This window comes from Phaseolus vulgaris, chromosome 3, assembly GCF_000499845.2.
Source record: "Phaseolus vulgaris cultivar G19833 chromosome 3, P. vulgaris v2.0, whole genome shotgun sequence".
NCBI classification, from domain to species: domain Eukaryota; kingdom Viridiplantae; phylum Streptophyta; class Magnoliopsida; order Fabales; family Fabaceae; genus Phaseolus; species Phaseolus vulgaris.
In genome coordinates this window covers 25,365,417-25,376,793 of record NC_023757.2, presented here as the reverse complement: position 1 = coordinate 25,376,793, position 11,377 = coordinate 25,365,417, and the positions used below count along the sequence as shown (strand labels likewise).

The window sequence follows — 11,377 nt, the reverse complement described above, 5'->3', positions numbered from 1 at the left end:
AACTTTAATGTGGCTCTCCTGGCGAAATGGAGATGGAGGCTCATGAGTAGTGAATGAGGAAAATGGAAAGAGATTTTCTCATCTAAATACGGCACAGTAGCAGAAAATATACAGCTTAGGTCGAAATACCAATCATGGTGGTGGAAGGATCTCACTAAAATCTGCGGTGAAGGTGTTGAAGACGGTTGGTTCCAAAAGGCCATTGGGTGGAAAGTAGGAAACAGAGCCATAGTGAGATTTTGGGAGGATCTGTGACTTGGGAATGAATGTCTTAGATCAGTGTACCCTAGACTATTTTCCTTGTCACTTGACCAAGGTAAAAGGGTGGGGGAGGTAGGAGTATGGGAAAAGAATAGTTGGCAGTGGAATTTGAATTGGAGGAGGGACAGGTTTCATTGGGAGACGGATATGGAGGTAGACATGTTGTCCAGACTAAGTACGGGTGCTTTGTGTAAGGATTCCCTTGACCAACTTCTATGGAAGGGGGACCAGAAGGGTACGTTCTCGGTTAAGTCAGCATATTCTATGTTGGATAATCACCAATGCTCAGCCGCAAGGGAAGGTGTGTTTAGTCTCCTATGGCAAGCTAAAGCCATGCCCAAAGTACTTACTACAACTTGGAGAATCCTCATTGATAGAATTCCTAATAGAGTTAATTTGTTGATATGAGGTGTGCATGTGACCTCAACCCTTTGTGCTCTTTGTAATCTGTCGGAGGAATCCTCTCAACACCTTTTTTTAGAATGCGGTTTTGCACAACAAGTGTGGTCCCGATGTTATAGGTGGATTGGTATTCTAGGTGTCCAAATAAGGACCTCATGAACCACTTTATGAATTTTCATCTAACACATATTTCCAGTCAACAGAATTAGGTATGGTTAGGTTTTTAGGCGGCTATCGTTAGCTGTATTTGGGAGCATAGGAACATAGTGATTTTCAGACAAGGGGTGCCTGACTCCGATGAGATTTTCCAGAACGCTCAGCTGCAGTCATGGTTATGGTTAAAGCACAAAACATCTGATTTTTCGTATGCTTTCTCGGACTGGTTCTTGTATCCGAACCAATGTCTTCTCTTGGTTCGCTGAGTGGTTGGAGTTCGAGCTGAAACAGGTATGGTATAATAAGGAAGTGAGGTTGGTTCTTAGCAGGTATAAGGTGATCATTTTTCTGTCATTGGTAGTAGTCGTGTTTCGGGAGTTTATCCATGAAAGCGGACATGGTTCCCCCTGGGTCAAGCCCTGTGGTGTTTTTGTAGAAGCAAAGGAATCTTGGTGCTATTTTGATCTCTAGACAGACCATATCTGCTGTGATTGTTGCCTCGGCAGAGTATGTCTTGCGGGATCGGTAGGGGTGTGTGCTACAAAACTCTGAATTCTGCAGCCTTCAGTGGGGATCCATATTTTTTTGAGCCTTTTTTGGAAGAAACATGCCAGAAGCAGTGTTATATTAGTATCAGGGTGGCACAAAATGGGTTATACTTATAGTGATGGATCATACATCTCACAACTTTTGGTGGACCTTATCCAAAAACTCCATGGTATAGTTGGAAATGCAATCACTGAAGGAAAATACTTTGTATTTGGAAGTGGCTTAACACAACTCCTAAATGCTGTAGTTTATGCCTTGTCTCCCGACACATCTGTACTACCTCTAGCAAAAGTACTAGCCACACCACCACTTTACCCTGTGTATAGAACACATTCACAATTTTTCAATGCTAGGAGTTTTAGTTATGAAGGAAGCACATCCTCACGGATTAACAACACAGTTAGTAACTCTACATTCATTGAGTTTGTCACTTCACCAAGCAATCCGGATGGAAAGTTGACTAAGGGAGTTCTTAAATCTCACAGGCCATGCTGGGAGCCGATTTGGACGGGTAATATCATAGGATGAAACAGTATATGAAAAGATGTTGACATATTTGGATATGAACACCATGGGAGTTTCCCGCGGGGCTCAGCTGAGAGCTTTTATGCTTCTGGACGTTGTTTTTGAAGAAGATGATGGAAAACAGATATTCAAATTTGCATATTCAACCATGAGGCATCATTGGAGAAAGTTGAAAGAAACCATATCTAAATTAAAACGCTTTTCTTTGCAGAAACTGTCTACCAAATACTGCACCCTCTTCAAAAGGGAAAGAGATATCTCACCAGCTTACGCTTGGTTGAAGTGTGAGAGAGAAGAAGATAAAAACTGCTATGAAACCCTTGAAGCTACTGGCATCAATGGTCGTACAGGAAGTATATATACTGATGATGATCATTACGTGCTCCCAGTCTGATTAGAAGCCAAGATGAATGCCAATCCCGGGAATTCGTTTTTGGGCACATTTATATGCTGTCGAGTCCTGAAATACCAACAGCTGAATAGGAGAAACAAGGGAATGGCTGGTGGTGACTGCTCAAAATGCCACAAAACACTGAATTCTGCAGCCTTCAGGTTTTTTTCAGTTTTGTCAGGCTATATAGATTGTGAGGATGAAGGAGGTCCTGTGGTTTGTGGGGATGTTGATGGCGTTGTTGCCTCTGTTTGTTCTAGTTTTATTAGTGTTCTAGAGGTAGGTTGTTTTTTAATGTTAGTTTTTGTAGCATTTTATAGCAAATGGTTCGATCTCTCCTTCTTTGAGGGTGTTTTGTGTAAAAGGATTGGGATACCCCTTTGTATCTCCTTTAATTTTAATTCCATTCTTTGCAGATAAAAAAAAATGTTTGAAATAATTTATAATGTGTTTGACATTTCTAAAATAAAATTAAAACTTTTGTTCAAGGGTATATATTACTATTTAACAAGATAATATATTAAAAAATTATTAAACAAAAAATAATTTTAAAAATAAATTATAATTAATCATTATATTAATTAAATTAGATATTATTTTAGAAATTTAAAATTATTGATATTTAAAATAATTTCTATTATTAATAAAATTTATAAATTAGTTTTTGATATTTAATTAATTACTAATATTTTAGCTACACACTTTAGAAATTTTGAACTCTAATAATTAATAGTTAATTAGATATTAATTTAAAAACTAGTTTATAATTTTATTAATAATATAGATTAATTTTTCGTTTTTAAAATAATATATACTTAATTTAATAAATACTGTAATTAATGATTTTTTATTTTTAAAATTAGTTTTTATTTAGTAAATTTTTTAACCTTTAATTAAATCCCTAAAACAACTATTTTCATTAGTCTTCCATTTTTCTCTTTAGTTTCACACGTGAACTATCCTTTTTGTCCGTTTGGTTGGATTTCTCATTGATCACTTTCTTAGTATTAATTCATCCTCTTGGTTTTACATTCACGTTGTTTGAAAGTCATTAAATAATTTTTCCGTGTTAGGTAGAAGTTCTTAGTCATATTTAATATATCGCTTGATAAAAATACTAATTTTATCTTAGAAATTACAAACGTGAAAGATAAAGGAATATTTGTTATGAAAAAAAAACCATCTTTAATGTATATATAATCCCAAAATGCCAAATAAATACGTTTTCAACCTCGAAATTTACCGTTTTCAGTTCTTTAAACGAAAAAGGAATGATATTTAATTTAAAAGATGTATTTTTTTTTTTAATTTGAAGAGTTTACTTTCAAATTTGAAGAACTGAAATCATAATTAAGTAAATGGTTTTTTGACCATGATGAGGTTATTTTTTTGGTTTTTACCAAAATAGGGTCCGTTTAAAAAAAATTACAAATTTAGGCAAGTTGTGCTAATTCGACACGACTTCATATGCACAAATCGTCGCAATTAGGCACGACTTCTGCCATGTCATACTGAAGTCGTGCCAACTTGACACGACTTCTGCCTTGTCATACTGAAACCGTGCCAAGTTGACACGATTTCTGCCACGTCATATATATATATATATATATATATATTTAATTTTATTGTTTATATATTGGGTAATAAGTTATGTAATGTTAAAAATTAATTTGATACATAATGTAGCAAATAAGTCAAATCATAAATAACAAAATAATATAAATAAATTATTTTATGTGGATTTGTTTAAAGATATTACAGTATCATGAATGAATTATTATATGTATCATGAATGAATTATTATATGTTTGAAAGCATGAATAATCTGTGAATTTTGTTATTTGAGATTTATTACATAAATGCAATTATTTATATTATTTAAATTATTATTTTCAATTTTTAGTTAAGAATGACATTAAAATTGAGTGAATTTATATTCATTTAAGATTTTGAAAAACTTAAAAATTATATTTAATTTTTTTTAAGTAGGAAATAAATAAAAGGACCACGAATAGTAAGAAAATATCATGAGTTGTCAGACAAAGAAACTATTCTCATTTGGCAAATGAACGGATTGCAAAAAATATGAGAACAGAAGAAACGAAAGAAAAATATTTGCACAAACAAAGAAAATGCTAAATAATAGTAATAGTAATAATGGACATTTAATATGAATCAGAAAGGTAATTAATGATCTTGGAATTGTAAATTTTGAAAATCTGAAAGAATAAATAAAAGTAATTAATAATAATAATAATAAATAATAATAATAATAATAATAATAATAATAATAATAATAATAATAATAATAATAATAATAATAATAATAATAATAATAATAATAATAATAATAATAATAATAATAATAATAATAATAATAATAATAATAATAATAATGGAATTGGAAATAAGTGTGCAACAGAAGTCAGAAAAAGAAGATATGAATCAGAAAGGGAATTAATCAACCTTAGCGTTTTCACTCAAGGGGGAGGTGTTCTTTGCGAAGCTACCTTTTCCAACCTCAAGACCTCTAACCCAGGTGAATGGTTCGAAACTACATTGTACAAAATACTCGAGAATATACTTCAACCGAAACTTTATTGGGTGACCTCGTTAAAAAACCATTGTAAGGAAAAAAAAGTGTCCCCTAAAAACTACGTACAATGCACTAGTTCAACTGAAGTAAAATTTGAGGTTGGTCGCATTCCATGTATGAGGAATCGCGCCGCCCTCTAATGTCTCAAGCCTGTATGCCCCTTTTCCAAGGGCCTTTGTCACCCTGAAAGGACCAGTCCACTTGGGAGACAACTTGTTCTCTAGCTGGTATGGGTGGGCCTTCCGCATCACCAGGTCAGAGACCTGGAACTGCCGAGGTCTCAGCTTGGAGCTGTACTTGTACTCCACCCTTCTCTTCAAGGCTTCAACTTTGATTCTTGCTTCCTCCCTGACCTCATCCAGTAAGTCTAGATTCACCTTTCTTTCTTCATTAGACTCCTCGGTCACGAAGTTCTGAAAGCGTGGCGAGTTCTCCTAGATCTCTATGGGAATTATCGCGTCCGAACCATACACCAAGCTGAAGGGTGTTTCCCTGGTGGTGGACTGGGGAGTACTGTGGTAAGCCCACACAATTATGGGGACTTCTTCTGCCTAGGTCCCTTTGGCCTTCTCCAACCTTCTCTTCAGAACTCTGAGCAGAACTCGGTTGGCAAACTCAACCTGCCCATTCGTCTGGGGTGTTTGACTAATGCGAACACCTGTTTTATCCCAAGTTCTGTACAAAGCTTTCCCAACTGCTGGCTTTCGAACTGGTTGCCATTATCAGACACCAACTGTTTTGGTACTCCAAAGCGGCATACTATGTTCTTCAACACGAAGTGCTGAATCTTGTGGGTTGTAATCTGCGCCACTAGCTCAACCTCTATCCACTTCGTGAAATATGGCAACCACGAGGTACTTCATCTGCCGTATCGCCAAAGGGAAAGGCCCTAGGATATCGATTCCCCAGGTATGAAATGGACAAGGGCTATAAATTGATCTGAGCTCTTCTGGTGGCGCCTTGTGCCAGTCGGCGTGTTGCTGACATTGCTTGCACTGCTGTGTGTTCCTCGTGCAGTCTTCCCTTATGGTTGGCCAATAGTATCCCGCGCGAATGGCCTTTGATGCTAGAGATTGGCCACCGATGTGACTTCTGCATATCCCTTCATGGAGTTATGCCATTATTCGCGCGCATTGCTCACCGCTTACACATACCAAAATAAGGTGGGTAAACCCGTGTCTGAATAATTCCCCATCAATGAGGGTGTATTTGGTCGAATTCTTCTTTATTTTTCTGGCCTCTGTGTGTTTCAGCGGGAGTATCCCATTAGCCAAGTAACGGTTGTAGGGCGTCATTTAAGTTTCTCCTCTTTCAACCAGACAGACCTGCAATGACTCTTCCCCAAGAATTGGGTATGTGCTTATCCTAGGCGTTTTCAATGTCTCCTGAGACAATGACCGATGACTCTTATTCCTCCCTTCCGACGTGCTAACTTGATGGACCCCTACCAAATTATATGCAATGAAGGTTCGAGGTGTCTTCAAGGTTTCCTGGATGATTGTCCTCTGTTTTCCCCCATTGCCCGAATTGGCGAGCTTTGCTAGTAAGTCAGCTCGGGCATTCTGCTCTCTAGGGACATGTATCAATTCGAACACCGCAAATGACTTCTTCAAGATTTGGACATATTCTAGATAAGTAGCCATCTGAGGGTCTTTGGCATGGTATTCTCCTATTACTTGGCCCGTGACTAGTAGGGAGTCACTCTTCGCCAACAAACATTGTGCACCCATCTCCTTAGCTAACAGTATTCCAACGATCAGAGCTTCATACTCTGCCTGGTTGTTACTGGACTTGAAAGCAAATCGCAGGGTCTGCTCAATCAATAGCCCATTTGGCCCTTCCAGGATGACGCCAGCTCCGCTGCCTTGTTGGTTAGAGGAACCATCTACAAAGAGCATCCATAAGAAGTTAGACTCTTCATGGTGCATTTCTTCCAAGGAGAGCTCCACTACGAAGTCAGCATAAACATGGCCTTTGATAGGGCCTCTAGGCTCATATTGTACGTCAAATTCTGATAGCTCTACCGCCCAACACACAATTCTTCCTACAACGCCTGGCTTCTGTAAGACCTTGCAAATGGGAAGGTCTGCCATCACCACCACAGTAAAGCTCTGGAAGTAGTGGCGAAGTCTTCTCGCTGAGAATACTATTGCTAGAGCTGCCTTCTCTAGGGCTTGGTATCTCACCTCGGGCCCTTGCAATACTTTTCTCACAAATTAAATTAGCTTTTGTACCTGGTCCTGCTCTTGCACGAGGACCGAACTGATCGCCCGATCAGTGACCGCAAAGTATAGGCAAAGCCGTGTGCCTAGCTGCGGTTTGCATAATACTGGAGGACTGGCCAAGTACTCCTTCAGCTTGAGGAATGCCTCCTCGCATTCTCTGGTCCATATGAACCTACTGTTCCTCCTCAGGCACAATAAATAGGGGTTACCTTTATCCCCTCTAGCTGATACAAATCTGGACAGAGCGGCCATCCGCCCTATCAACTGCTGCACCTCCTTTACTGAGATCGGGGCTCCTCATTGCGAGGATTGCAGCGCACTTCTCTGGGTTCGCTTCTATCCCACGTTCGGTGAGTAAGAAGCCCAAGAACTTGCCCGTTTCCACCCCGAACACACACTTCTCTGGGTTTAGCTTCAGTCTATACTTAGCTATTGTTGTAAATAACTCTTCTAAATCAGCAACGTGCTAATCCTTTACCTGCGAGGTCACCACCATATCATCCACGTATGCTTGCATATTTCGCCCTATCATGGGCGCGAGTACCCTGTCCATAAGCCTCTGGTAGGTGGTACCTATGTTCTTCAGCCCAAAGGGCATCACTGTGTAACAATAGCAAGATAGCTCCATCATGAATGTCGTCTTGCACTCATCCCTGGGATGCATCTTGATCTGGTTGTACCCAGAAATGGCATCCAAAAAGTTGAGCAACCTGCAACTCGGAGGCGCTGTCTACCAAAGCATCAATGCTTGGCAGGGGGTAGGAGTCCTTTGGGCAGGCCTTGTTGAGGTCTGTGAAGTCTACGCACATCCTCCACTTCCTGTTGGCCTTCTTTACCAGCACCACATTTGCCAGCCACTCTGGGTACTGAATCTCCCTAATGTGGTCGACACTCAGCAACTTTCGCGTTTCTTCTTTGATGACGTGCTGCCTCTCCTTGTTGAACTTTCTCCTCCTTTGGCGAACAGGTCGGACCTGGGGGTCCATTGTAAGACGATGGCTAGGAAGTCGAGGTCTATGCCAGGCATGTCCGAGGTGGACCACGCGAAGGAGTCCAGGTGGCGTGCTATGACTTCGGCAATTTGGTCCTACGTCCCTTGGCCTAGAGACTTGCCAAACTTAAACATTCTGCCACCGATCTCGCTCTCCAGGACGTCTTCTGCTGGTTCGGGTCTCCTTTCCCAGGCGACTTCTACACGGGCGACCCCTTCTTCACTTGGGGCCCAGGTGGTGACAGTGAACACTCCTTTCTTTGTTTTGAGGCTATTCTCGTAACACCTCTTAGCCTCCTTCTGGTCTGATCTGATGGTGATCACAGTCCCCTCCAAGGAAGGTAGTTTCATCCTCATGTGCCTTGTCGATGCTATTAGTCTCATTCTGTTCAAGGCAGGTTTTCGCAACAGTATGTTGTAAGCTAAGGGAGCATTAACAACAAGGTACTTGATGTTCTCTGTGTGGGAATCTACACCATCCGTGAAGGTGGTCCTCAGCTCTATGTGTCCACACACTTCTACCTGGTCTCCAACGAATCCATACAAGCAGCCGATGTAAGGCCTCAATTGGTTGGGAGACAACTGCAATTTGTTGAAGGTCGACCAGAACATCACGTCTGCCGAGCTTCCCTGGTCCACTAGAACACGATGCACCTTTCTTCCCGTTGTTACTACCGAGATCACCACTGGGTCATTGTCGAGGGGGACGACATCTCGGAGGTCGGCCTTGGTGAAGACGAGGTCGATGTCAAGAGCCTGGTCTGCCTCTTGCACCTCTACCGTCATCACCGCTCGTGCGTATTTCTTCCGCTGAGAAGGAGTGCATCCCCCTCCCGAGAAGCCTCCTGAAATGGTGTGAATTTCGCCATGAACGGGCATCTCGTGCCCTTGATCACCCCCTGGTGCTACCAACGTCTGAACCCCTTGTGGCTCCTGCAAATAGTCCTTCAAGAAATTGTTCTTCACTAGTTCGTCTAACTGGTGCCCTAGTGATAAGTAGTTACGTATGGGGTTGCCATACGCTTGGTGGAACTCACACCAAGCGTTCTTGCTAGGCCCCAATCTCTTGTTTGTTTTCGGGGGCATCTTCCGTCTCTCCGCTATGTTGGGAATAGCGATCGACTCCTTCAACTCTACCAGGAAGTTGTGCCTGGGGGGCGCATCCTCCCTCGCGCGCCATGGTCTGGGGCTTTCTGGCCTTGTAGGGCTACTGCTCCTTAGAGACTTCTTCTCTGTCGTCGCCTCATGTACCCTCATGGGATGAGGTCGATTCGGCCCTCGCGGGAAGACAGGGGCAACGATTTTGCGCTTCTCGGTGACTTCCTCTTCTGCGACGATATGCGCTACCGCTCGACGCCTGATCTCGCAAAAGGTTTTGGGGAGAGACCTGATGAGTGACTCACTGAAGGGTCCTGGTAAGATTCCCTTTCTGAAAGCATGCACCACCATATCCTCGTCCTTGGTGTGCAGTCTTACCACCTGTGCCACAAATCGGCTGAGGAAGTCCTTCAAGAATTCTCCCTGGTACTGTCTTACATCAAAAAGATCGTAAGAGATTGGCAGGGGAGCCCTATTGACGATGTATTGATCCCTGAACAACGTAGAAAACTGCGCAAACGACGTTACATGTCCGTCAGGGAGGATGAGAAACTAGTCTAGCACTGTGCCTGTCAGCGTGCTCATGAACAACTTGCAATGCACTGCATCAGATCCCCCAAACAACATCATTTGGGTGTGGAAGGCCGTGAGATGAGCCTTCGGATCCTCTACACCTGTAAAGGCGGCTTTAGGACCTACGAAGGTGGCTGGTATCACGGCATCCATGATCTCCTTCGAGAATGGCATTGGGAAAGCCCTGGGTGGTGTAGGCGGGGCTCGCTCATGCACCACGTGTTCCCTGCCTGCTGCAAATTCCTGCGCAGTTCCTCGTTGGTCCTGCGCAGTTCTTCGTTCCTTGTTTGCGACTCAGCCAAGTCAATCCGGATGCGTTCCTGATCCATTCTGGATGTCGCCATCGTCTCCTGAAGGGCGCACATAGACTCCATGATTTGTTGCATGGTGATGTTTTCCCCTCCGTTCGGTGCGACGGATCCTTGCCTCGTGTTCCTCGTATTGTTGGATCTATTCTCTTCACTTGTCAATGGGACCAAGTTTTAACGCCCCACGGTGGGTGCCAAATGTTCTTGCTGGTTGACTTGTTTGCCGGTTGACTCTAACAATGATCTTACGCCCTCTTTTCCCTTCTTAGGTTTGCGCTTCCCTCGATCGAAACATTCTGCACCTGCAAAGACAAAGGGGGCGCCCTAGAGGTCGTTTGCACTCCGACACTCAAGTCAATACTGGGGCTAAGAAATAATATGTGAGTGTAATAGTTCTAATCTCAGAAACTGCGTACCTTGTGGGTTTTCTTACTACCCTTTATATAGTCTAGGGTTTCTTTTGTTTCCATTACCCGCATTTAGGGTTTCTGGAGAAATGCTCTTGCGCCGTTATTACCCAATCTTAGTGTAATCTAGCGCGTAAGACTCCCCTTGCTGGAGTGCAACCTTTAACAGAATGGCCACCTGGGTACCACCTTGTGCACCCAATCTCTAGGGCCATCTGTTCTGGGGGCGCCCTAAGTATTCACGTGCCATGCATGCAGTCTCCATTGGAAACCCTAACCCTAACGGACATTCGTGGCTTCCAAGACTCTTTACTCGTGCTGCGCCTAGTCACCCTGTCCACACTACACGCATGGATCCTTTGTGACTTAGGCTTCCCCCTACCTCCGGGTGTTTCATTACTAACTGGTGTGTTTTCTGGGACCCACCTTTCGTGGCCCAATTTAGTTGTTTAAACAACCGATGCCTGATGCCACATCGGCCTTACTCTGTTGCCGAGGACACGTCGACATATCCTGGTGATCAACATCGGACAACTAATTGCACACTGGCTCATGCCGCTTGTGGGACACTGGCTCATGCCGTTTGTGGGACCCAACTTATGTGGCCCACCATTACTAGCAGTCATCGATGTCCGAGGACTAGTCGGTATAAAAAGGTTTAAGAGGTAATTGTGTTTGTGTATTATAACTTTCATTTTATTATTATTGATTATTATTATTATTATTTAATATTATTTATTCTTTTATATTTTCAAAATTTACAATTCCAAGATGATTAATTCCCTTTCTGATTCATATCTTTTTCTGACTTCTGTTGCACACTTATTTCCAATTCCAATATTATTATTATTTATATTATTAATTATTTTTATTTATTCTTTCAGATTTTCAAAAT

The 11,377-nt window shown here is 41.9% G+C and overlaps 1 protein-coding gene and 1 pseudogene across 1 annotated transcript; one reads left to right on the top strand and one right to left on the bottom strand.

Annotated features, from left to right (window-relative positions):
• Nucleotides 1-941: 941 nt before the first annotated feature.
• LOC137805838 (tryptophan aminotransferase-related protein 4-like) lies at nucleotides 942-2,704 on the top strand (annotated as a pseudogene).
• A 5,488-nt stretch (nucleotides 2,705-8,192) lies between these two features.
• On the bottom strand, nucleotides 8,193-9,920 carry LOC137839426 (uncharacterized). Its single transcript, XM_068648542.1, has 2 exons — nucleotides 9,787-9,920; nucleotides 8,193-9,687 (listed from the first exon to the last, which is right to left on the bottom strand). The coding sequence occupies exons 1-2, from the start codon at nucleotides 9,918-9,920 to the stop codon at nucleotides 8,193-8,195; spliced, it is 1,629 nt and encodes a 542-aa protein (XP_068504643.1).
• Between the last annotated feature and the right edge of the window lie 1,457 nt (nucleotides 9,921-11,377).

Bases quoted from the DNA above. Each gene is read 5' to 3' on its own strand.
- LOC137839426 (XM_068648542.1), bottom strand. From the start codon at position 9,920: ATGGATGCCGTGATACCAGCCACCTTCGTAGGTCCTAAAGCCGCCTTT. The intron at 9,688-9,786 runs GTTGTTCATGAG...TACGTTGTTCAG, and splicing joins TCTGATGCAGTGCATTGCAA to GGATCAATACATCGTCAATA.